This window comes from Linepithema humile, chromosome 4 (assembly GCF_040581485.1).
Source record: "Linepithema humile isolate Giens D197 chromosome 4, Lhum_UNIL_v1.0, whole genome shotgun sequence".
NCBI classification, from domain to species: Eukaryota; Metazoa; Arthropoda; class Insecta; order Hymenoptera; family Formicidae; genus Linepithema; species Linepithema humile.
In genome coordinates this window covers 26,822,601-26,849,657 of record NC_090131.1, presented here as the reverse complement: position 1 = coordinate 26,849,657, position 27,057 = coordinate 26,822,601, and the positions used below count along the sequence as shown (strand labels likewise).

The 27,057-nt window shown below is 35.0% G+C and overlaps 4 protein-coding genes across 10 annotated transcripts in view; 3 read left to right on the top strand and 1 right to left on the bottom strand.

The window, feature by feature from the left end:
- Positions 1-10,741, top strand: part of LOC105671755 (uncharacterized) — a 139,632-nt gene extending 128,891 nt beyond the window's left edge. Inside the window, exons 5-23 of one of the 2 annotated variants that reach the window (XM_067353018.1) lie at positions 1,176-2,501; positions 2,598-3,260; positions 4,104-4,308; positions 4,517-4,605; positions 4,671-4,778; positions 4,876-4,957; positions 5,040-5,150; positions 5,234-5,395; positions 5,478-5,569; positions 5,646-5,756; positions 5,924-6,149; positions 6,236-6,363; positions 6,478-6,525; positions 6,596-6,660; positions 6,736-7,001; positions 7,231-7,467; positions 7,557-7,698; positions 7,759-7,973; positions 8,055-10,741. In XM_067353018.1, coding sequence (XP_067209119.1) covers positions 1,176-2,501; positions 2,598-3,260; positions 4,104-4,308; positions 4,517-4,605; positions 4,671-4,778; positions 4,876-4,957; positions 5,040-5,150; positions 5,234-5,395; positions 5,478-5,569; positions 5,646-5,756; positions 5,924-6,149; positions 6,236-6,363; positions 6,478-6,525; positions 6,596-6,660; positions 6,736-7,001; positions 7,231-7,467; positions 7,557-7,698; positions 7,759-7,973; positions 8,055-8,332 — 4,554 coding nt within the window. In that variant the 3' untranslated portion in view covers positions 8,333-10,741. Of the gene's footprint in view, positions 1-1,175; positions 3,261-4,103; positions 4,309-4,516; positions 4,606-4,670; positions 4,779-4,875; positions 4,958-5,039; positions 5,151-5,233; positions 5,396-5,477; positions 5,570-5,645; positions 5,757-5,923; positions 6,150-6,235; positions 6,364-6,477; positions 6,526-6,595; positions 6,661-6,735; positions 7,002-7,230; positions 7,468-7,556; positions 7,699-7,758; positions 7,974-8,054 lie in introns of both variants that reach the window. The other variant, XM_067353017.1, reaches the window with a different exon arrangement.
- On the bottom strand, positions 10,601-14,762 carry LOC105671722 (polynucleotide 5'-hydroxyl-kinase NOL9). Its single transcript, XM_012366128.2, has 7 exons — positions 14,504-14,762; positions 14,151-14,368; positions 12,219-14,014; positions 11,928-12,145; positions 11,814-11,858; positions 11,528-11,727; positions 10,601-11,355 (listed from the first exon to the last, which is right to left on the bottom strand). The coding sequence occupies exons 1-7, from the start codon at positions 14,566-14,568 to the stop codon at positions 11,093-11,095; spliced, it is 2,805 nt and encodes a 934-aa protein (XP_012221551.2). The 5' UTR covers positions 14,569-14,762; the 3' UTR covers positions 10,601-11,092.
- Positions 14,763-14,911: 149 nt separating this feature from the next.
- On the top strand, positions 14,912-23,129 carry LOC105671723 (histone lysine demethylase PHF8-like). 6 transcript variants are annotated; one of them, XR_010889686.1, is made up of 14 exons: positions 14,913-15,091; positions 15,544-15,629; positions 15,724-16,002; positions 16,084-16,225; positions 16,317-16,766; positions 16,853-17,054; positions 17,142-17,899; positions 17,960-18,010; positions 18,416-18,603; positions 18,671-18,873; positions 19,163-19,210; positions 19,600-19,786; positions 19,924-20,139; positions 20,204-23,129. XR_010889686.1 is itself a non-coding variant. In XM_012366131.2 (13 exons), exons 1-13 carry the CDS (start codon positions 14,994-14,996, stop codon positions 20,001-20,003), a joined length of 2,763 nt encoding a protein of 920 aa, XP_012221554.1. In that variant the 5' UTR covers positions 14,913-14,993; the 3' UTR covers positions 20,004-23,129. The 6 variants fall into 6 exon arrangements, 5 of the variants coding, with proteins under 5 accessions (XP_012221555.1, XP_012221554.1, XP_012221553.1 ...); XM_012366131.2 differs by having other exon boundaries at positions 18,425-18,603; positions 19,924-23,129; XM_012366130.2 differs by having other exon boundaries at positions 19,924-23,129.
- Positions 23,130-24,579: 1,450 nt separating this feature from the next.
- The window catches only part of Treh (Trehalase), a 43,367-nt gene continuing 40,889 nt past the window's right edge, over positions 24,580-27,057 (top strand). Inside the window, exons 1-2 of the mRNA XM_012366084.2 lie at positions 24,580-24,944; positions 26,071-26,215. Coding sequence (XP_012221507.2) covers positions 24,914-24,944; positions 26,071-26,215 — 176 coding nt within the window. The 5' untranslated portion in view covers positions 24,580-24,913. The remainder of the gene's footprint in view (positions 24,945-26,070; positions 26,216-27,057) is intronic.

Below are 27,057 nucleotides of genomic sequence, written 5' to 3'. Positions count from 1 at the left end.
TCATCGCGATTAATGCGTTAAAATGCATTGTCGACGAATAAGGAGCACACCGTGCGCGCACACGCCAACTTTACAACGCCGACATTCATTTTGCAGCGCATCTACATTTCTTATGACTTCATACTTAATTCAGGTCTTCGTAGACTTCCGGGAAGTATTACGAGAAGCTCGGGAGAGGATGAAAGGGGTACGCATGCCAAATACGAAAGTGCGTAGCGCGAGCTTGGCGGGAGGGATATATAAATGTAATGTTTGTACCGTGCGCGATATTACTCCGCGATCAAGAGAGCGTGCTCGTGCCGTCGCGACGAGTGTGCGCCACTCTTTTCGAGAGACCCGGGCACTCCTTCGACACGGCACGGTAATATGAAAACCGCATGTTTACCGTGGCGACAACACTACCGCGGTCGGGCAGAGTACGTTGAAGGAGGGATTAATTTAGATTTAATTTTAATCAAGCGCCCGCGACCTCAATTTGTCTCTCTTTGAGGCGAGATTTTTGCGCACGCATACACGACGATGAAATCGTTCTCTCTCTTCTTTTTTTTTTTTTTTTTACCGCGAGGTCCTCATCCCCGCGGCGAGCTCTGTCAATGTTGCGAGTTACGTTTACCCGTGGGAAATCTGCTCACGGATACGACGCGCGCGATCCAATACATTTTCTTTATACACTTTACTCTTGTAATTACGAAATAAGCAAACATCCCGGATTATGGAGACCTACCGTTCCGCGCGTCTCCCGCTTCCGGTGTCGCCCCGCTGATGCAATTTCGCGCGCGCAGCACGTTCTCGCGACGTACGTTCAATCATTCTTAATTGTGTCAAGTGACACAATTTTTTATTTTAACGATAACATTTATTTTCGACAAGTAAATGATCTTGAAGATCTCGCAATCACGAGTTGCATGTTATTCCAGCAAAATATGAATAAATTAATTAAATACAATTACGAATATCGAAAAATTTTTTGTAGTAAATAAATTATTTGATAAATTATCCGAATTGAATAATTACATAAAATTTTAACGTATAATGTTTGGAGTAATTTTTAACGACATTTCGACCATTATAATTGGTTGTTTTTAATATTATATTGATAAATTCTTAGTAATTAGGTCGTTAATATTATATATTACGAGCATCTTTTTTGATCTCACAATTTTTATGAATTTCAGACATATCAAACATCTAATCAACGCAAGAGAAGTTCATTGATACCAAACAATGTGACGAGCGTTTGGTCTGCAGTTTGCGCCACCGAACTGGGTATCCTTCCCCAGTCGGCCCTGAAGCATGTCAACTTCATTAATTACGTCGACTTTCTGGGCACCGCGAACAAGAACGCGGAGAAGTCCGCCGATTCCGAAACGAGCGATCGTGAAGATGTCGTGTGTGAGTCCGCGAATATCTTCAATGACTCGTGGCCGTTTATCGACCCGTCGCTAATCCCGCAAACTACTTCGAGGAAGCCAGTACGAAGACGACTGAAGAGAAGAAAATGGACGCCAAGACGATACAGAAAGCTAAAGAATAACGCGAATCACGAGATCGATGATGCATCGGAGGATCTCTCGATTAAGAGAGCGTCATCGCTGGAATCCGACCAGGAAGATTTTGACTTATCGACTCAGGAATCGAGTCCGACGGCGAGATTATCGGGTAACAACTTTTCGTTAATGCAACTCCGTACTCGGTCGTCCGCCAGGAACGAAAATCGCGCGCGTTTATCCAAAAGTTACGTACCAGTCGGCAAGAACGAAGTTCGTCGAACAACATCGAGAACGAGCTCGAAAAAGATCGCGCAAATTGATTACTCCAGATCCGGATATTCCAAATTCTGTTCGTCCAGTCGCCAGAAAAGAGAACAGCCGCAAAATCGTGCGGAATTGCCGGAGTATCCTGACTATTTTATGAACATCCTACCTGTAGACAATGACTCCGATACGTCGGAAGAAGCGAGAAAGTCGGATTACGAGACTCCTAGAAACGATGCGCAAAACAGAATCTCATCCGCGAAATTCGCAAAATCCAATTCACTGCCGTCTAATACATCTGTTGAGAATGGAATCGTTTTGAGAGGAAGAAAAAAAATGGCACTGAAACAACAGAAATATCATTTAAGAAGCAATGGTGTTTATTCTAAGATTTCAAACAAACGAAGAGGCAGAAGAAAAAAAAGAAGAGGACATAAACTTAAACAAAAGAAGAAATACCGCAATGCTACAGAAAACAGCAGTTGCGAGGAAAGTTTGTCAGAATCCGAATCGAATTTGAAAGACTCTGCCGATGACGTAAATAGTAGCACAAAAATACAGAAACGTTGCCGTTGTAATACACGACGTCGACGGACTAGAAGTATCGTCTGCACGTGTAAGAAGAACTTGAAGGAAGCAGCGAATGTCATTATGCAGGAGATTCGGGCGCACATACATGACGCGAAAGGACTTACTGAGGATGTCGAAAGTGTTCAGGATACGATTTCCGAAGTCACTGCCGAAAATGTAAGTGAGGAACAGAGCAAAGATTTCGATCAGAACATTTCTATGGAATACGATTGGAACATCGATGAATTCACTAACATGGCTGCACATTTCCAGAAGGCAATACAATTATCGAAGAACGACCATCCGGAAGAATTATCGACGAGTTTCACTATACATCAGAACGGTCGCAAAAGAAGAAAAAGATTAAACGGATCTTCGATCGATTACACATTCGATGACAGCTCGAAAACGGCCTATCAGAGTGTTTTTCACGAATGCGTCGATACGCCGACCGCGACGTCGTCTCTGAAGATCAACGTGGAGGAAGAAATGTGGCAATCGGACGATTGTGACAGTTGTGACAGCGAAATAAACCACTTTTGGCGCCGATCATCCTTAATTGAAGGATGCGACCAGGAATTTGATAGTTCACTGTTGTTGGGTCGGAAGAGCGATGATTCAGCGAGTGAAAAGTCTTGTAACGACGTGCATGAGACGATGAGCGGCGCGTGTTACAAATATCGCGAAACACCGGATATTTTCTTGATGATGAGCGAGAACAATTCTACATGTTTGGATGATGATATGGAAATCAGCAATTTTGTAAAACATGATGAAACGAAGAATGTAGTCACGTACACAAACAAAAATAAGACTATGAATGGGTCGTCATCGGTAGACCCAAGTATTACCAAGAATGAAAAGAATGAAAAGGTTGAAAAGGATCAAAAGGATCAAAAGGATCAAAAACCAAAGGTCAAGGACCAAAATTTCGAAGTGAGTAACACACTTACCATAATAAGTAGGGAAAGCATATCAGGCGATTGTGGATCGAAAAAGAATAAACGAAATATAAACATTGTACAGTTTATTAAAAATAGAATGTTGGGCTATATGGTTATGTTTAACGTAATGAGTGTGAAAATCATATCGGTGGTCGACTATAATCCGGGTTATTCGGGAATCAGTGAGAAACTCATACAGTTTATATATATATATAGATTCATAGGCAACTAAAAATCAAAAGAAAGCCACTATCAACCACCAAAGTCTATCAAGTTGCAATAAGTAAGTCGCAACTACGGCTTGATTATTGGGTTTAATCAAAGCCGCGCAAATGGAAAAAGTATCAGCGACCGTATGCTTTGCCGGAAGCATGTTATATGTTATATGTATCATATCACAGGCTTACAATTATATTAATAGTTATTTATAGATTACTTCACGAAAATAGGTAAAGGATTAATACGAGTCTAATAAGTAAATAATGTGATAATTTAGAAAAATCAAAATAAGATGAAAAGAGCTAGAGGAGCCAACGTTCTTCATAAGCAATCTATTGCGTTTAACCATACTCGTTTTAAAGCACAATTTATTTTATATAATTTACAGTGTTTTATAACACAACTTATTGCAATGATCTATGTACTTCTATTGAACTTATTTATTTTTCGACACTGAAGATGATCTGATGACAGGCGGAACCGTTTGTATTCAACTATTTTCATAATACAACATATTTATTTTGCACTAAGGCCTAGCGTTGGCTCCTCTAACTCTTTTAATCTTATTTTGATTTTTCAATCTGTAGAGTCTTATTAATTTTAAGTAATAATTTAGGTTCGAAAAAGTAGAAAAAGTGTGAAAGCTGATAGCGAATCGAGTTCAATGCAAAAACGCTCAGAAAGCAAAGGTAACGATTCGGAAATCGATTACGATAAAAAGGAATATCTTACCCGAGGAAAGACGAAGGCTTTAGGAACAAAGCCTGACAAGAACCACATCGGCAAGCTAGTATGGGGTTCATGTTCAGGATGGTGGCCAGGTAAATATATTTAAAATATATCGATTATTGTAATACGCGCAATCCAAATCGCGTTGTAAATATAGATCTTATTGTGCAATGTTTTAAATTAACGCGATTTTATTATTAGTAGTTGTATTATTATATAACAATCTTTTAACTGAACAAAATAATATTTGATTTTGGAATGCTTTCTTTAAATATCTTTTAAAATTGAAATGTGTTCTAGCTCTGATCATCGATGCTTCACATGCAGGCATGCTCGCTTCTCCAGGCAAATTATGGGTTTACTGGCTTGGAGATGCACAAATATCATCGGTAAATTAACAGTATGTTCCGAGTAAAGGAATCTCGCTTAAGATGTAATTTGTTTTGATTTTCAGCTTACGGAAAGAACTCAGATAGAACCGTTCTCGAAGAGATTGGAGCAGCGATTGTCGCAGCCGCCACGTAACAATCAAGTTTCACGCGCTATTGATACAACTATACAGGTTCTTTGATATCATCTTCGAGAATAAAATTAACGAAAATTAAAATTAAATAAGGAATTGCTTCAAAAAATGCGATGTGCCGTTACGATTATTTTAGATGCTTCGCCAACGTTTCGAGACTCCTCTGACAAAGCCTTATTATGAATGGATACGACGGAATGTAAACGATTTGGAGAAATGTAAGTGACGAAAGTATAGAAATAGAAATTAGCTTCCGTATATAATCATTGCAAATATATGAAACGTTATTTGATTTGACAGTGGATGAGTTGACGTTTTATCCATATCCCACAAAAGTGCAACAAAGACTGGACGAATTGAAGGAAATAAATTCCACAGCTAGGGAGAAATATGCATCAAAACAGCGGAAAAGTATGATTTCTTTATTTTTAATCTTCGCACATTTGTAATATTAACGCATGGTGCTTGAAGTGTCACTTTCATGCTGTTCGCAGATTCACACTCACCTCTACCGGCGAAAAAACAGGTTAGTGAAAAATATAAGGAACCAAAAAGTACAAGCTGGAAACAGATCGAGGAAGAGCGTTTACCTTTACGAAACCAACATCCTGGTGTGATAACTTGGGCGAAAATTGCTGGACATAATTGGTGGCCCGGTATACTTAAATGCAGCTGATTTCTTTTTTTACAATTAATTCATTCTTTTTTTTCATAAATACAATGAGTTTTTTCTTACAGCAATGATTATTGATTATCGCGATTGCTGCTTGAAAGAACCAAGTTTTGGTTGTCAATGGATCATGTGGTATGGCGATTACAAAGTTTCCGAGGTAATTAAATTTTGATATTAACATATTAAAAAGAGATTTTTTAACGTGATGATAATTATTTTACATCTCAACGTAGATTCGTCATCTCGAGTTTCTGAAATTTCATAAGGGATTAGAAAAGTTGCACAACTACATTAAAAATACAACTAAACAATCGTATGTTACAGGCGTGCTTCAAGCTTCAAAGGTATAAAATCACTTATCGTAGATAATAAGTACAATAATTTTACATAAGTACAATAATTTATTTAAAAACGTAATATATATGTGTATATATATATATATATATTATAAGTATTTGTCTTCAAAAACTTCCAAAAATTTCTTCCACGACAATTAAATCTGACTTTTTAGGATTATTGCTCTCGTTTAGGATGCAACACGGATAACTGGACTTTAGATAATGTCTTTGAGTATTTTTCAAATACGAATAATATTCACGTACCAAATAACGAATTACAAGTTTCAGACTCTAACAAGATATATGATAAATATTCTGATGAAATCAATAAAAGAATGAACGAATTTAAAGCAAAGCCAGATATAAATAATGATCGAAGAAATGATATAAAAGAGAGTGGTGAGTTAGATCATGCAATGTATGTAAATTACGAATTGATACTTTAATTTCTTACTTATGTTTTTTTTTTTTTTTGCTAATTTTAGATGCTTTGCGTCGCGTAATATCAGGAGAAGTATCAGTAAACAAATTATGTTTAAAATGTTTGGAGTTTACTAAAAACAAAATGGAAGATCATCCATTCTTTGTAGGATCTTTATGTAAAGAATGTTCGGTATGAGTTGAAAAGCGCACAAATCTATGTCTTAGATTAGAAGAAAATAATGTTTACTCCAGTCAAATATATTTTTCGCATCAATAATAAAAGATATTGTTTATTCGATTTCAGGACGAATTCAAACCGTGTATGTTCGTGTTTGGGAACGATGACAAGTGCGTAAGTATTCGACAGTTCCGACTATTTAAATCTGGAAATAATGATGATGCTTTGTTTCGTTTGATTTCAGTTTTATTGCACAGTTTGCGCCGGTTCCGGAACTCTTATTCTTTGTGACAGAGAAGATTGTCCTCGGTTGGTTCACTCGCGCTTGAAATAAGACTCTATCACCACAGAATATATTTATTTAATGCGTTATTTTCATTTTAGTGTTTACTGCACAGCTTGTATGAAGTATTTGGTATGTCCAAAAGAATATGATACTATGCTGACGGAAGATCCATGGGATTGTTTCCTCTGCAGAGATGAATCTAGACAACCTGTGGACCCAGTATTACGTCCGCGGCCGGACTGGAAAAACAAAATTACTGGAATGTTCCGTACATCTCATGTCATATCAAATGAAATTAATATTGCACATTATCAAAAAAAGAAACCTATACGTGTTCTATCACTTTTCGATGGTTTGGGTACTGGTAAGACATATTTGTATCTGATCTATATTGCTTTTTTTAACACGCGTTAATTCTTTATGCTGTAACACTATAATATATTGATTTCGTAAATTTACGTTCGAAAAATACACTTTAGTCGAGTTACACAGACAGTAACACAGACTTTTATAATTTTACGCTGTCATATACACACATACAAATATATTACGATCGCACACGAAATATTTTCATACATTACAATATCCCACAGGTTTGTTAGTACTTTTAAAATTAGGAATCGACGTAGAAGTTTATTATGTGAGTGAAATTGACAGAGATGCCTTAATGGTTAGCAGTGCTCATTTCGGTGATCGTATTACTTACTTAGGAGATGTAAGGGGCATAGACAAAGAGACAATTGATGAAATTGCTCCGATCGACTTGTTAATCGGTGGATCGCCGTGTAATGATTTAAGTATTGTCAATCCTGCGCGATTAGGTCTTCACGGTATGTATAAGTTATATATGTATATCGTCATATTAAAAATCTTATATTTCATAAGCAATAATCATTTTGATCTACTTTTTCCGTTACAGATCGCAATGGGACAGGTATTCTTTTTTTCGACTATACCAGAATTAAAGATCTATTAATAACTGCTAATAAAGGTCGCCACCTGTTTTGGATGTTCGAGAATGTCGCTTCCATGCCAACCAAGTACCGATTAGAAATGAACAAGTGAGTTGAATCTTATCAAATATTGAACAATGTGAAACTAATATACTATATTAACTACAGGTGTTTGGGACAAGAACCTTACGTCATAGATTCGGCGGATTTCTCGCCGCAGCACAGACTTAGACTGTATTGGCACAATATTCCCTTTAATCCTTATATGGTACTGTTTCATAAACGGCAGGATGTTCAAGATGTACTCACGAAACATTGCGATCGTCACGCTCTTGTGAAGAAAATTCGCACGGTTACTACAAGATCAAATTCTTTGAGATGTGGTATGTTTCATAAATATTTTTTTTTAGTAAATTTGCTGTCCACCAAGAAAGATTTACAAAAATTCTTTTTTTTTATTTTAGGAAAAGCAGAATTAAAACCAATCATAATGAAAGGTGAAAGTGACACGTTATGGACCACTGAGCTCGAAGAAATTTTTGGTTTTCCACGACATTACACGGACGTGAAAAATTTATCGGCGACAGATCGACAAAAACTGATCGGTAGGTCTTGGAGCGTGCAAACCATTATGGCCATATTGCAACCTTTATGCTCCTACTTTAAGTGCAATGAAAATGAGACAAAGTTATGCACAGCGCAGGGAAATATTTTTTCATCGCATAATAACAAACATTTTTAGTGAAATTTTCGTTTTCTAGTAATTTTATTTTACTAGAAAACAAATATGACGAAATCAAATCATTTTTGTTTTATATCGTTTTTAACAACGATTAATAATGTGATCGATAATTTTACATGTACATATATATTTAATTACATACATATATATACATACATATATATGTATATATGTATATGTATATATATATATACATCTATATATGTATATACATACACATATGGGTTAAATGTTCCTCATCAAAAGATAGTAGATGAAGTTTACACTTGTTTCTTTAAAATTTGTAAAATAATGCAATTATAGACATGATATGAATAGACTAAGCATACTGTTACTAAGTTGACACGAACAAATAATGAAAGTGAGATAGAAACGGAAATACACGAGCGTCTCTATTTTCTGCGTCTCTTCACACATGCGCCATTTATTTTTTAACTGGTCAGATCATAGTATAAGCATCCCAGACAACACACAGGTCCAAAATCGACATAAGACGTCATTAAGACATCTTTTTGACTAGGTGTCTAAAAAAACACCTGTCTTTTAGACGTCTTATGTCCCGATTTTGGGCATGCGTGCTGTCTGGGATAGTATAAATATCAAATTGAAATATGTACATATGATATCTGTTTGACAGCATTTAGTATACTAAATGTTTAAGAGTATTTAATATTTAATGTTATTAATAAAAAAAATACCAAGAAAATGTGCAGTGTGCAACTCTGAAAAACTACTAATCGTAATTATATTATCACAATTTTGCACATAGTCGCACACCACACACTTTCGTGGCATTTTTTTAATTAATGATATTAAATCAATTTAATTTTTAGTAATGAGATTAAATAAATTTAATTTAAAATAGTATTAATTATTAATAACAACCCAGACAACACACATGTCCCAAATCGGGACATAACGGTGGCTAAAAGATGTCTTAATAACGTCTTTAAGACGTCTTATGTAATTTTTGGACATGTGCTGTCTGGGAAATTATATTCACAAATATATAGAAATAAATTCACTACACAAATATATACGAAATGTTACCAAATACATAGGCATGTGTCTGATAACATTTCATAGTATGAATATATTAGAATTTGAATATATTGAATATTTATATTACGTCTATGCTATCAGATCAGATAAAAATAATTTGCGTGTGTCTTATTCCAAATATTTACTGACGTCATGCTTTTCTATTGGAAGAAGTGGATAATATTCCGTCTATTCATTATGTTTATGAATATATAATCATTTATTTTACTTAATTAATTCTGTTACAATTACTGATTCCTTTTTTACTTGTTAATGTTAATGTATTGGTTTTTATCAGCAATTATGCAATTATGTATAATCATACAGTTACAAATTGTATATTTGTATGTAATAAATTGTATATGTTTAATTCGTTTCTTAATCTTTTTATATTACCAATTATCTAACAATATATAAATTAAAGAATGTATTCAGTAAAAATTAATGCAAAAATTGATATTTAAATTTGAAATATGATTTGTTACGTACAATTCTACATCAATTATTAACTATTAGATTTATATTTTTAAGAAAGTTTCTATAGAAATATTCTTCTAAAATTCTTATTCAAACACTTATTCAAACTGTTTACACATATATAGAGAGTATTTATTTGTTTGTTACTAACAAGATTAATGCTTATAAAATAAAATTATTTTAAAAATGAATGTGTACAAAATAATATAATTCACATGAATTTTAATCAAATAGTTTGCATGAATATTTTTATTTTGTATATTTCACTTTGTAGAAAATAATGTATGTTTTCATCATGAGTGCTGATAGACTCGACTATATTACTCACACTGCTATATATATATAGACAATATAGGTTTTGTACAAGAGATTGTATTTCTTTAAAAAGTGCATCTGATATAATAATTCTACATAAATCTACAAAATGACCCCGAATTCTTCAAGAAGCTATCGACGTTACAAACGAGATAAGTCGTTCTACAACCAAAATATTCTAATTAAAACGAATAATTTATTTTATTTAATATAAAAACCTCGAGGTTTCAATTCGATTAAGAAATGATTCATTAGTTGTATTTTCAAATAAAGGTTTAATTACAGTTTTTATATTTTACAATCTCCGGGATTACTGTTATTTAGTATAGACCCGGACTATTTGGATCACGCGGAGGTTTTTCTGATTAAGACCACTATACATAAATATATATAAAATATATTTTTTAAATATATTTATATATATTTTGTATACACTTATTTTTATACATTTGTTATATACATTTATTTTTTAAGTATACAGATTACAAGATACATCACAAGAGATTGTATATGCATCTTTGTTGTTTTCAAAGCCGTACATAAACTTACAAAAATAAAGTTCTAAAGTATACGAAAGTCAGTTTTATGTTTGTAAATATGTGACCATATATGTAAATTTTATGCAAACCAATTTTTGTCGTTACAAAAGTATTAAGGTAAGATTATTAAAAAGTGAATACAAAATATTTTATATTTTATTTCAATATATTCTGATATAAAATATGAAATATTTTACAAAATATTCACTATTTATATTGTAATACAATCATACCTTAATACAAATCAAACATAATCGATTACCCCACATTATAAAACATGATGTTTACAAGTATAGTACAAATGCTCTTATTCCATAAAAAATTAGTGAGCATTTATAATGCATTATGCAAAGACACAGTTTGTATTAGTTCGACACCTTTAGTTTTATTAGGACTTGGGAACTGTTTTATTAGGACTTTTATCCGACTTTTTTTTATGCATCTTCGCTATGCATCCCCCTCTCTGGGACTCGCGACTTGTTGGTAAACCTGCGTTGGCGCCGACGTAAGGTGCGCGATGGTGTAACTGCAGCAGTGCGGGCGGAACAGGAATACAGCCCGCTAAGCAGTTAACATGTTGCATAATCGATATTGGCAGTGGAGTGTTTATGAACACTTCCTGCTGTTTCATATCGATACCTCGGATTATTCCTGCAATTAATTCTTTGAAATTATGTAAATATCATAAAAAATATGTACATCAAATATTTTATTCAATATATTCTTTAAAAAAATGTATTCAAATAAATATTATTAGGAAAATATCTAGAATCTTTGAAACATTGGGAAATATTCGTACGTTAATGCCGGCATTCGCTCTTACCAAAGCCGTAGCATGTACATAGAGATGACCTCTGCGTCAGGATTCGAAGAGTAAAGATGGCATTAGATTCCTGAGAAGACTCCTCCGTTAAATCCACACCGCACAGTGCTACGATATTGCCGTTTATAACATTCAAAGCATGCGAGGGCGGTACACCGAACAATCGTTTGGGAATAATACACAGAGATGAAAAAGATGCCCTGCAAACACATGTAAAGATAATATATTATATAAATTCTTTAATCATTGATGACACTTGGCTGCATATAAAACATAAAATACTGACGTATATGGCACTATGTCGTTAATATTGACCGGCAATTTCACGTGGCTAAAATAAGAAAATTAACAATTAGGTGATTATAAAAGCTTGTGTAAAATGCGTGTGACAAGAGCTTACAAAGAATCATCGTTTTCGCGTATGATGTCGCTGAGATAGGACATCATCGCAAGTTCACGTTGCTGATACGGCTCCATGTTCCACATTCCTTCATTGCGCCTGTCTCTATTCTGCCGTCGAGGAATATCCACCTGGGAAGGAATTACGTGCACATCGTGCTCGCACGGTCTATTCCAGTCGAGGAATGTCTCGTCGCAAAACGTCCATGTAGAGCATTCCTGTTGAATTTCCTTCTCGAGTAGTAATTGCCTAATAACGAAGGTATTTACCATTGAAAAAGTTGCACGTTACCTGTTTATTTACAACTTCTGCACTGAGATATTCTTTGTAATTATATTGCTTTGTTGACGATTTAATTTGTAGGATGAACGACGGTCTGATCAGCTTTATCGTGAAGATCGCGATGTCCCAGCCGAGATTCCGCACGAAGCCCATAGTGTTCACCACGATAGGCAAGCAAGACAGTACGGGGCATCCCTTCAGTCGTTCTATCAGCATCTTGATGCCTTCCAGGTAGCGTATGACGCACGAAGCAATGTTTACCTCGTCGAGGAACAATTGATAAACGGGCGTTTTTAAATGCGTGAAATTCGGCCCCATAAGAGGCTCTTCGATCAAACTGTACGAGATGCAGCTGGCCGGTGTGCACTCTGCTTGACCGGGATCCACGTCCACCAGGACCACCTTGGTTGTGCGCAACAGACTGTTGATGAGATACCGCACGTTCGTGGACTTGCCGACGCCTTTGCCGCCCATGACCATCGTGCAGGACCATTCGTTTTCGTACCAGCGACTCAACATTCTCTCCGCGATGTCCTCGGCGAGGTACGAATCAAAGAATAATCTTTTATACTTAAATTCGTCGTGTTGCGAGAAATACAAATTTGCTTGTAATATTACTTCGGCTCGTCTGGGATCTGTCCAAGGATAGTAGTGAGGATTTTTTATGCTCGGAAATAATCTGAAATGTGGAAAGTAAGTTTGTAGGAAGAGCGTCAGGTTGTTCTCGAAGTTTTGCAACGCGAGAACGGCCATTCCCGGTTGAACATTATCGACGTCGATTTGCAGTTTGCTCTCCGAATCTCGGGTGATACCTTTCGCGGCGAGTGCGGTCCAGATATCTTCGATGCTACCTTCCGAAGATGTCCCGGTATTTTCTATAGCGACGTGATTGTATCCTCTCGGTGAGTACACTTTTGTAGCATCGGCCGAATTGTTGAGCACGAATCCATAAATTTTCACAGCACCGTATAATACTTTCACCAACAATTTGCCGTTGAAACAAAATCCACTTTCCTTCTCCATTATAACAATAACTGTATTTCTTATGCAATAAATTTCTGGTGATTTTTTATTACACATATGGTGAGAAACGTTGACAAACTCGTTTGGAGGTGCGGTATATTTGGATTGAGATGCGCTAATAATTTGATATCGAGGTGTCCTATTTTCTCGTCGAAATGCGCGCATGTATTCGATATATTCAGGTAGATCGATCTCTTGTTGAAGTGTGCTGACATCATCATGTTGAAAACTACCCTGTGCTGTTGCATCATCATTGCAATTTGTCGAATTTTTACGCTTTTTCTTTTTGCGTTGTTTACGTGGAGTACTTCTATTAGAACTGCTCGCATCATTAACATTGTCACAAACATCTTTTGATTTACGACTACTGGTATCTTTGTTTTTGTTACTTTTGTTCTCTGTACTCAATACTACAGGTAATGCCTGTTGTTCATTATTAGTTTGTATATGAGTATCGCATCTAGGATTAATAGCTTTAGCAATTATTACAGATGTATCTTTCTTATTAGGTAATGCGTCTGCTCCAAAGTCAATGCCATAAAATGTTTCTTTGTCTGATCTTGCTGTTTGTTCAGACTGCAATATCCCTGGTAGACTTAGCGAATTAATATCATCTGACAACATTTCAACCACACATGGTGAACTTATATTCCTCTTTTCTTTGGGCAAAATGGATTGAAGCCAATCTTCTTGTGTCTCTTCTTCTGAGTAATCCGCCTTCCAATCATCATCCTTTTCTCCATTTTCAGAAACACCCCATTCCACAGAATCGGTCATTTTACCTGCAATTTAATAATTTTAATTGTGAGTCTAAAAATATTATTTAGACATAACAACAAGTTATCTCATTTGCCTGAAAGACACTTGTAAATAAATCAGTAAAATAATATAAGTATAAAAAAATTCTGTGTTTCTTACATTCAAGATTTGGAAATGATTCACTAGTACTTTCTTTACTATTTGATTGTTGTTTTCTGCACTTAAAACTTAATTGTGTGGCTGTTTTCTCTGCACAAGAAAAAGCTGGCTCATCGGCTAAAGAAATATTCTGCGCATTAACTGAATTTATAATCATATCTTTATGAAACATACTTTTATTTTTGCAGCCATGTTTTTTTGTCTGCACTGTCAATTTTCTAAAATAAAAAGAAAAATAATGAGTTATTAGTCAACAATATTTCACTTAATATTATGTTCTTTTTTATTTAAGAACCACGCGAGCATTGAAAGAATCAGTATTTAATTACTTAACCTTGAATGATTTTACTTACGCTTTATTCTTCACTTTCAGTTTAGCTCTCGTTTTCTTTTTTCGTTCATTATGTTTAACTTTCATTGATAAACAAAATGTTGATAAGTAGAAATATATATCTAATAGTATGTGGTTTATCAATTTTTATCAAACATCCAGAATTTAACCTCAAATTTGTTCAATCCATTCATATTCATATGTATTTCCAATACATTCACCGGAACCAATATGGCGATCGGACGTTCGCGTCGCGTTGGAACATACCCTAAGGAGCTATTATTTGTTAACAGGAATACATGTTGCACATGGTGCGATATTCCGTCCCTCGTGTTGCTTGGTGCTTGCATTCAAATCTGGCGTCACTGATTGGAGCATGCGATGCGAACAAAACTTTTCACGCAGTTGGTCAGCCTGAACGTCAGGGTACTTTCCATCACGCTACCATCTTTGTGTTGACGAAACCGTGCCACGGGAAGAGTTGTATTCATCAATATTGATAACCACTAAAAATGGAGCTGCCAGTTACGTATTGCTTGTGTGGTCGTTCGTACGATTCCGAGCAATTTATGATACAATGTGACGTGTGCAAAGAGTGGTACCATGGCGGGTAAGCGTTTGCAAGCTCGTTAAAATATGCGAAATCGGAGAAATTCGATGCTTGAGACACGACGGCGTTCAACGCTCGCAACACTGATTTTTCACGATTTTTCCGAATTCTGGAAGTTTTTGTATACGAAATTATATCTCCAAGGATGCCCATTGGTTTATGTTTGATTGTGAATACAGAATTACGGCGTGGGTTTGCCGGCATCATGTCGCAAATGATGTTTTGTTGATAGTAACATAACCTGCATTATACGCTATTTGTCTTCCATTTCTTATGTCTTTTTCTTGTTATTAGCAAATATGTGACACAGTGAGAATAATTAAAATACTTATTAACCCATTGTATTTAAATAAAGTGTTTGTTTACACATATATGTGACTTGTAAATTGTGTAATATGTTAGAATTGTGATGATTTTTATTGAATGTAAACAGTGTCATTGTTTCATTTTAGATGTGTGGCTTTAAAAGAATATATGACTATAGATCTTGACAAATATCATTGTCCACGGTGTGAAGCTATGTGTGGTCCTTCACTCAGTAAGGCTGTTTTGCTATTAAATATTAACAATTTATGTATATTTTTAAATGAAATTATTTATTATTATTAATAATTAATAATTTTCTTTTACAGTGAAGGCTAGAATGAACTGGCACAGACATGATTATACCGAACGCGATGCTGACACAAAACCTGTTCAGACTGGTACTCCAGTATTTATACGAGAGTTGAAATCTAGGCATTTTCCCAAAGCTGATGAAGTTGTGAAGCATGTGAAGGGTCAGCAATTAACTTTTCAGTATTTACAAACAAATGGTTTTGAAACTCCTATCATTACTGATGGAAAAGAGGGACTTGATATGATTGTACCATCTCCAAGTTTTAGTGTCTACGATGTCGAGACTCATATAGGTAAGATAGCTAATATAATAAGTATACTGTACAATATTATTTTACATATAAATTTACATAGTTGAATACTGTTACTTTTAGGTGGTGATCGAGACATGGATGTAATCGATGTTACTAGACAAAGTAACATACGCATGAAATTAAGAGACTTTGTAGAATATTTCAATTCTCCTTCTCGAACAAGGGTACTTAATGTCATAAGTCTCGAATTTTCTAATACTGGGTATATCAATATTCATTGCCTTGCCGTATTGCGGCTTTATAAATGTTTTCTAGGACATATTTGCATAAATTGACAAATCAAACAATTGCAGTCTTTCGCCAATGGTGGAAGCGCCGTACATCGCGCGCAAACTTGACTGGGTTAATTCTGTGTGGCCGCGAGATTGGCCCGAGGACAGTGATATAAAGCGACCCGAAGTACAAAAGTATTGCCTAATGGGGGTCAAAGATAGTTTCACAGATTTTCACATTGATTTTGGCGGCACATCTGTTTGGTATCACGTGTTACGCGGCGAAAAAGTGTTCTACCTCGTAAAGCCGACGCCGGCGAATTTGCAACTGTATCAGCATTGGATGTGCAGTTCCACACAGAGTGAAACTTTCTTTGGGGACCAGGCCGACGCGTGTTACAAATGCGTGCTTAAACAGGGTCAAACAATGATGATTCCCACAGGCTGGATACACGCTGTGCTCACGCCGATGGATTCTTTGGTTTTCGGCGGAAATTTTGTGCACAGTCTTAACATTCCGATGCAAATACAGTGAGTAAAGAAAATTTGTTTGGACGTCAATTGATTGAGAAAAATATATCATGTATTTTACGTTAAAATTGCGCTCTATTTTGTAGAATATATGAATTAGAAAGGAAGATGAAAACTCCTGCAAAGTTTCAGTATCCTGGATTTGAGACAATTAACTGGTTTGCAGCGAAAAAATTGCTCAAAGAACTAAAAGAATTAAATAATGAGGGCAAAAAATGTCCGTCATATTTTTTACAAGGTGTGAAGGCGCTGCTTGGAATTCTCAAACAATGGAATACAGACAAGGATGTAAGTTAAAACATTTCGTATATTTAATTTTTTCTTTTAATATAAAATCCGATGGAATGTAGAATAAAAACCAAGGTTTAATTTCAGTATAACATGATCAGCCGCGGTCAGATACCGGAAACGATAAACAGCCAGAAATTACTGAAGGACCTCAGCAAAGAGATACGACACGCGGAACGGTACTTAATATCTTTAAATCCGCCGAAGCCGGAACGTGAGAGTAAACGAAAGAAGAAGAAGCCGTTGAACAAAGATTTCGTGGATTTTGATTACGCCGACAAGATGGCTGATAACGCCTTTAAAATGACGCTGAAGGAAAAGAACAAAGTGGAACCTGCTGTGATTCAAGAATCGCCGAGGCCACCGTTAAAGCTCACATTACCAAAACCCATTATGTGCCCCGACGTTAAAGCGACTGCGACGGAAAAACCTGCCAATAGCAATAAGCGGCAATTGTCCAAGCCGGGAAAACAGAGCCCTACCGTAATTAGATTTAAACTCGGCAACAATGAGGTTGTCAGAAGTACAAACGACAATATAAACGTTTACGGAAACAATATTACAACCGATCACACCCTCGAGACAACGAAAGAATCGCTACCGTGGAATCAAACGTCGTCCGTATACGATTTTCACGACGGCAGCAGCGAGAGCGATTACAGTCTCGTGATAGATGAGTCGCAGAAGCGGAAGCGGGCGCCGAAATCGAACGCGCAGAAGCGATTTAAGCGCGATTTCGATGGTAACGTTGACGTGCTAAGCAACGCACCGAAAAACGGTATAGAGGAACTGTTGAAAGCATCGGCGTACACGCTCGGAAATGGCACTCAGAGGATAGACGTCACGTATGTATAAATTTAGATTTATCATTATTATTAGCAGATTACAATGAAAAATTATTGCAGGCCTTCGACAACGATCTCACAGTACAGCCAGTCTATGCCGCCTCCTACTGGGTAAGTCAATTCGTTGTGGAGTTTAGTATTTAACATTTAGTTTTTAATATTAAATATTATATTTAATATTTAATATTAAGTATGTTGTAGTTCTCACACCTTGAAAAATCTTGATCAATTCTAATAAAGTGATACAAGTTTTAGAACAGTTTGAACTAATTAATTGAATTAGCTGTTAGTTTTTCAAACTTCTGCAAGTTTATTTTGACTCGAGATGAATCTAAAAGGCATAGAGAGCTAATATATATGAACGTAGATTGTACTTTTTTCCTCTTTTCGAGCATGTAAAAGGTCTTGGTTTGTTTAAGCGAATGTCGATTAGAAAATTCCAGTAGCTTTTCACACGTACAGAGGAATGAGTTTGATTTTTTGGTGTCTTAGTATTTATAAATTGAAAACGATCAGTTCCGACAGGGCGTCACCGTCTACACGGGAGGCGATCGCTGGAATGTTATCGTTCAGCCAGAGTTACTCAACCACGAGTAATCTCACGAAATCTTCAAAACCCACTAAGAGCCAACCAGACGACGATGACGACGACGATGATCAGTCGATAGAAAATATCGACAAAGTTCACCAAGACGATGATTTCAGTACGTATATAATAAAAGTATGCCTTTTGTTGGTGATGAACATCCACTAAATATATATCATTCGCAGTTTATCCAGCTTTGGACGCTTCCGACGACGAAGATTATATCTTCAAGCCCAAAGCAAAGAGTCAGATTGACGAAGCGTGGAACCCGAAAGCCAGAGTGGGTCCTCTTTTACCAAAAACAAATCGACCGGCGCGGGAAGGCGCGAAGAAAACGTCTGTGGAAAAGGGCTTGGAAGCGGCTGCGGCGAAGCGAGCGAAACAATCGGTAAGTTAATTATTATTTCGTTCAGCATTACTTTGTTTTGTTTTGCACATAATTATATGTCTCTTACACGTGTATAAATAATACGTTGAGTTTTCTAATTATTAAATATATATCGAAACTAATATATTCATAATTCACAAACACACGCCTGCTATATTTGATTTCTGATGAAATAATATGTTTAATATTTTTTATATTATTATTTGTCATTTACTAAGTGTCTTATCATTTCATAACTTTTCTTAAATACCATAATTCTCCATGTTTCTTGCATATACATTTCATATAGGTTGAATACCTGGATAACGACATGGACAAGACTACCAAGAAGAAATTGGTAGGCATATTTCGATTTTTACAATTTCGATCTGTCAGTAGTGCAATATTTTCTTTCAGTTTTCCAATTGTAGTTATTATATATTTTATAGCCAAAATTGTGTTTCCAATTGTATAATTCTTATAAAAGTGTTTTCTTGTTTAAATATTAGTTAATCGTATTAGTTACTTTAACGCTAATTTATTTTCTTTTTACTGCACATGTAGTGATTGATTTGCCACCAATAGTTTCAGACTAATCCGACAGGAATAAGCTATTTAGATATCTCTGTATAGTGGACTCTGTTTCTTTCTCTATGTCTTCCTTTCTGTATTCGTCGATCATTTTCACTTATGCTGTTGTTATAAATTGAAAGAACCTAATGATATTACGTTTTATGCATGTAATAGAGTTCCAACAAACGGACGTATAACAAAAAGAAGCAGAAGAATCCGGTGGTCACTGCAGTGGGGACTACGTCGTCCACTGCAGCTTCTGAAAATGTTATAAAATCACCAACAGGATTCGGATCGATACTGACAAGTCCCAATCGACTTAGAGATGTTAAAGCCAAACTTGCGGCACCCGTTCCCGTTGGTAAAGTATCAATTTTTATGCCTGTGTTTCTTTTTTAAAAATAATTTAAAAATTTATATTATAAGATATGAGTTATATAATCGATTAACAATTGTAAATTAAGATAACTGAGATGTTCGATGTCCATAAATTTTCAGAGCGAAAACCAAAAAAGGGAATGAAAACGGCGAAGCAACGTTTGGGGAAGATTCTAAAACTGCATAAAATGATGCATTAGAAAAAATATCGCGAAAAGGGAAAGAAAAAGAACATCACATTTTTCACTTGTGTATAAAATCATAATTGTACATTACTGTGTAAATATAACAAATTTTCCATCAAGGTGACGCGCTCACCTTACAGAAATAAGCTAGGTATAAAAATCAGCGTCGTTTTTTAAGAGATACTTATATTTATTACGACATCGTTTAATTTTAGGTGGATATTTAACAACTTTTGATATCTCGATATTTCAGTAAGACGATATTTATATTGTAATAACGGCTTACTGATGTTTTATGTGATGACTCGACAGTAACAGTTCAGTTGACAACGACTTGGGCGAAAAGAAGGACTATATCAATTCATAATTTATAGTGTGCACTTCATTATTTCAATAAGATCATAATTTAACTTATGACTAGTAGCAGATCAAATGAACTTAGCGATAGGAACCATTTTAGGATGCGGGAAGGAAGTAGATATTCTTTTTAATGAGTAGCAAGTAAACACTCCACCGTCCATTATTAGAACACGGAGAATTCCTCATCATGTGCTACATAGTGTATTTTTGCATTTCTTGGAGTACGCAATTGGTATAACTGATTGCTATCTAACCGAAAAGTCGTCTCCACCTTCAGATATAACAATTGCCACATGTTATTTTTTTTATTACCAACGCATCTAGACTTGTATTAATTTACGTAAAGATATATTATGTTGCGCGATAAACGTAACGCGAAACACAATCACTTGATAATCATTTTTTTTTTTTTTTTTTTTAAGCAAAAAGAGATTACATAGTTAAATAATACAGAGTCTAAATAATGCCGAGTTGCGTGTAATCTTTATTATCACAAAAATGCACTTGTCCATTTGTTGTATCGGTTTGTAATTCTCTCCACATGCAATTTGTCCGGTGTGTAGCACTTTAGTTATTCTCAACTTTTTGCCACTTAGTTTATACATCACAGAGAGAGGCTGTAGGATATTTAGTTTTCTATACATCTTATTAAAACAGAAAAAAAATGAAAGGAATGATATCTACCAGCGGAACATTTTCTATGTAACTTATAAGTATGGTAAAATGTACTTGATCTTTATTACGGAGTAAAGTAGCGTAAGGAATCTTATCGATTGTTGTATCGCACAGGAAATTGAGTTACCTAACACATTGTACCTGTTTCCTATGATACAAAATGCGAGATACAGAAAAGCATAGAAGAGTTGGAAAACTGTAGTCCTATAAAGAAAATTATTCACAATTATTCTATTTAAGAAGATAGTCCTTCAGAATTGTTGATGTTTGAGAATACCAACAACGTTGTATAGAAAAGAAAAAAAATCTCGAAAAAAAAGTTTTCTACTTAATAACTTACGTGTACATTAGCCATGAAAATTAACTTGTCTAAGGCTTTTAAAGGCTTTTAAAGAAGATAAAAATTTATTTCATATTCCAGTAATATTTATAATTAGAACTTTTACTTACAATTCAATTTATATACTAACATAGATTTTAATAAGTATTACGCATTATATTTTTTTCATAACAATCTATTAGTAGCCTGATATTATGTATAAGTGGCAAACAATTATTAGAGAAGTTTGTAACACCTGCCTCGAATTATCAATTATATCATTCAAAATCTCTTATACAACAATTTTGCACATCGAATGGCACATTAATAACATATACAGTGGACAAAGCAAAGTATTTGCACATCTACTACTTTTTTTTTTTGTAATATTATACAAAGAGATTACTTTATTATAATATATAATAAATATTATTGCATATTATAAAGAATTCTGAAACAATTTATTATTTCTGTTGTAGAAATACTAAAGAAATTTTATTTTTTTTATTGCTGTAAAAAAATTACATTGAAAGTAAGAAATCCTTTGTTTGTAAGAAACAAATACTTTGTTTTTATCCATCACATCTTAGGTAAAAAACAAGAATAGGGAGTTTATAGCGCCTAAGCATTCTTAAAGATTATTAACAATTTATATATTTTGGATAAGTGCTGTTTAGATAATAATACCTGCTTTTGTTGTTTTAAAAGTAATGTCGTTTCTTCTTGCACAGAGATTTATGCTACGCAGCTACTTTTATAATTTAGTGCAATTATTTGACTTGTTTGTATGTATCTATATGTACCCTATTCATATTTTGCAAGATTATACATAGTGATTATATATAAGTGACATACCTATATTATATATATATATATATATATATATACACATATAGACATACATATATATATATTTTTTTACAGACTATTCATCTTGAATTTAAATTGTGTATTTATTTAACATCTTAACACATAACACATTTTCATTAAATTGATAACAACATAATTACATTGTATATTCCCATGATAAATCATACAACGGATTGTTAAACGCGTGCGTAGAGATTTTGCGGTAAAATTAACATAATTTGTACATGAAATGAATTTATAGACATTTGCCACGAAGCATCGGTATATTTCAAATGTGTTCATTAAATTATAGAAGATAACACACAGATTTTTGATGTTCGATGTCGAATACGATTATTACGAAACTCTAAAACATTAAATATCAGGGATAAAAGTAAATAACATTTATTTTCATGATATGCGCTCTTTATTCATTGCTCATAAAAACGTAACTTTCTATATGTACAATAATGTATTTGAAATATAAATACTTTAAGACTATTGATCTAAAGAGCGCTCTAAAAGATTTTTGAATGTTTTGCTAAAATAATAATCAAAAGTTGTTATTGGTTTCCTGTTGATATTGCTTTGATGCTTCCATGAATATGCATCAATATTTGCATTAACATTTACGTTTTTTAAAAGCAAAACAAATGTATTTTCGAAAGATGTCAACTAGAGTACAAATGAATTGAGTATTGAATCAGCATCTTTTCATTCTATTATGTTATTCTATATGTTGATCATTTTTGTGACTATAATTTATTCGAATTCGTAAAATTCAATATTTGCGTAAAAAATATTGTTTAAGGAGCGACTTAAAGTGATATTTGAGGTGTATTAAGCCAATTACAAATGTACGTTACATCATAAAACAACCGAACAATTTTTCATCATATTCGTATTATTGCTGAATAAAATGTTGGATTCATTGATTATATCCTCATATCTTCAATCTCCTTCGTTGTAAAAATATAATATGTAATACAATGATCATAATATTATGTATCATATTTATTTTTTTGTTTATTATATTTTTCATTTTTTAAAAAGGACATTGATGTTTTATAGATGCTGCATTAAAATTTCTCAATACACAGTCTTATAAGAACAAAAATTAAATTAATTCTTCATCATTCAATGTAAGAATTGCAATAAAAGTTTTTGTATACATTAGAAAAAAATGATAAAAATTCTGATAGATAAATCCTGACATTCTTCTCTACGATATCCACCCGTTTTGGAAAGTTATATTTTTTGATATTATAATTTTGTTTTATATTTTCCCCGTTTTCTCTTTTTATTCAGTATTTTTTTTCAGTTACCTCAAAAGTGTTGTAGATTTGATTAACAAGTAATATTTTGTATCATCAAGTTTAAATTAAAATCATCCTAATATTTTTCAAACGCACTGCGCTCACTGAGTCGCAGCATTTCGACGCCGCTCATTGCGGCGAGTCTTCATATTTGCGCGGCATCGCGCGCCGCTACGTTCAGTGTGCAGCCGTCCGCCGCGCGGTACAGATTGATTGCCACCGTGTCGCGCTCCGAGCGTGCAACGAGTGCGTGGCACCGTTCGTCCATCCATCCATCGCGCTCGCCGTGGTTCGTGTCGTTTTGCCGACACTTTCGCCCTTTTAACCGGTGTCTCGCCCGTGCTTTTTCGCTCGTTGCCGCTCGTTCGCGTTACCATCTTCCTCTCAATTGCGCGGTCTCCGTCGTGGACGCAGTTGAACGTCGCGGCGAATCGATAGCGTAACTGTCGCACGCGTGACGAATAGTGTTCCGCGAAGTGGTAATCGGTCGCGGTTTCTTTCGGTACGAAAACGAAACGTGAAACATTCTCAGGACGCCATAGCGTGGGCCTGACGTTTACAAGGTACGTATTTTCTAGATAGATTCGATGTTCATAGAAGGAAAGAACGGGAGAAAGAAAGAATCATGGTTGCGATGACGAAGATTGATGCGTCCACGCGCGCGATCGTCCGGCACAAGCGCGCGAGCACGCGTTGGAGTTTGAATTTATCATTGCATTCATTATTTATTCATCTTATCGCCGGGCCAAAGCAGCAACGAATTATAAACTTGCTGCATTTAAATTGACATATGTGTATTCAAGCTTGGTAGGGAGTTAAAAGAAAAGTCCAAAGTACAAAGAAGTGTCATTAAACGGGAGCAAAATTCGTTTAAGCATAAATCACGCAAACGAATATAGACAGATAGATTTATATCGTAAAATAGCAAAGGTGACGCGCTCTATCGAGAACATTGATAATATCTCTGAATTCTTTAATTTGTACGTACTTACATAATAAAATTTTCGAGCCTTTCGAAAAGCGGACTGACGTCTTGTAATTTTATGTTCGAAGATTTTAAAGTCATACGTCAGTTAGTATGAATAAACTCTTTTGCGTTTAAAAGGCCAGACTCGAGTCTTTGATAGAGAAAGGAGAAAGAAAGTAGTAAGAACTGAAACGAATTTCGTCATGTTTTCGCGAGAGTAGCGGTAAATGTGTCTGTAATCTAATGTGCTCCGGCCAATCTCCACCCGGCAATCGATAGAGCGCCGGCACTCGACGTGTATTTTCTGCCGCATTACGGTATATATTTTCGCGAGTTTGCAATGTCACATTGTCGCGAGAGTATACTCGAGTAGCGAGGCACATTCTCGAATTTTCGTCGAAAGCACCAGCGGAAGCTCCGATTCATACTTTTCGGGGTAATGTTGCGTCAGTCAAAAGCAACAAGCAGAGGTAAACAATTACAAAGCTGATTCACGAAAACGCGAACATTCAGCTCAGATATTCGATATGTGAAAAGAATGTATTACACACCTTATGTTGTACGAATAATTTATACAAACATATATACAATATATATATATATTTTTTTTATTTCCAAATTTAACAGCATGAACAAAGAGAAGTGTAGGTTAAAAAAGTAACAAACAGTGAAAGTTTGTCATACAAATAACGTTTTTAGCTCTTATTCCTCGCGTAAATTTATTTCTCAAATTCTCTAGCGACACGATGACAGAGGTGGAGTTTAAACACGTGTGAGTCTCTGAACGATTCTCAGATTCACAAGGTCAATCGAAGGTAAAACAAAGCCAGTCATAGTAGTATCGGGTTAACGTGTTCCATTGCGCGAATCACGTGTAGGAATATTTTGAGGTTAAATGTCAAGTGTTCCCCTATTGACCGTACATACCTGTCTCTGTCAGTTAAGAAAGTAATGATGTGCTTATAGTTCGCACGCTCGGAATTATTTTAAATTTATTAAGACACAAATTTGACTAACAAATCTCAATTCATTACATATTTATATAAGTATTTATTATATTTTATATTTTTTATTGAGTCATTTGCACGAATTTTAAATCGTGTTCGTCAAATTAAATGATAAAAATTATCTCTATTGAATTGAAGATAAGACGTCTCGTGATGGGGTATTGATTTCAGGCGTATCACGCGAATTGTTTGCTGTCGTGGACTTGCAAATCGCGTGTGTGGCGTAAACGCTAGGCCGAAGGTCAAGAGCATGTATGTCGTAATTCCAATCATGAACGTACTATACAATGCGATCCGATCGACAATCGGATTATTGGCAATTGAAATTTTGTAATAAATTCTCGCAAAACATCGTTGGCGATAACGAAAGAGAAAAATAATCCGTTCGAGTAAAGCGTCGTTGTTTTTTTCCTTTGTCTCGGACTCGTCATGCACATGCGTTTTTGAGTGGAATGTTCCTTATCAGCAGATAAAGTGTATATCATTAGAATCACGTAAATGCGTGATTTACGCTTGACTTGCGGTTAGTGGATTGAGATATTTCGCAGATGAAGTGTTATTAACGTTCATTTTTTTGCGCGTGTTGCAGTGATGCTGGTTGTTTGGCAAGGAGCTCGCCGTTGCCTGAGTTGCAACGGGCAGCGCACTAATCAGGGCCATCAGTTTCACCAAAAGCACCATCGTCGCGAGCCATTCAGCGAAAAGCTCAACCGGTATCATCTCGTTAGATCCAGGTAAGATTTTTTTAAACGTTATTTTTCTCGCATCATATCGCGTTATTTTTTACTGTTACGGCCGTGATTTCTCCGTAATCTTTCAATGCGGAAAATCACATGATAAGATGTCATGTGTTGTAACTATTTAATATAATTATTAATATGAATTATTTGAAAATTATGACGTATGTCATATTTTAATAGAAATTAGTATTTTTGTTGCCATATCGAGACAAATTAATTAACATCAAATAATACAACGACGGATTATTTGAAAAGCATAGATCTTAATCAAGTATAATAATCTGCTAGATCATTGTATTTTATTTTAAAAATGATTAAAATGGAATGTAGGAAATCTAAATTATACTATAAATATAAAATTATATTGTACGCATACGCACGTTCCGTAAACAAACGTCTGGAAGATTATTCGCGTAGTATTTGGAGCCGATATAGTCGTTCGTTATCTTACTGTGTCTGCGATCGAGGCGCATAATTGATCGTCTCGAGCTAATCACGCTCGGTGAATTTTATGCATGTGCCAGCGCGCGTGTATGCGTGTAAACTTGTAGAGTGCTGGAGCGCCTTATGTCAACGGACTTGAACGATAGGAGCGAGTAATTCTCCGTTCTCCGTTGACCCGACTGTTTAATCGCGGGGTGTTTGCGAGAGGAAAAATTTCCGATGGTAATCCAAATGACAATGTAAGCGACGTCCTTGGTATTTTGCATTGACAAATTTTTTTGAGTCATCGAAAAATACATAAAAATGAATAATCGTTGAGAAAAAGTACGTAAAAATGAATAATCGGAAAAGTTGAGTCTAACGATGAGAATATTTTAATTTGTGCGAAATAA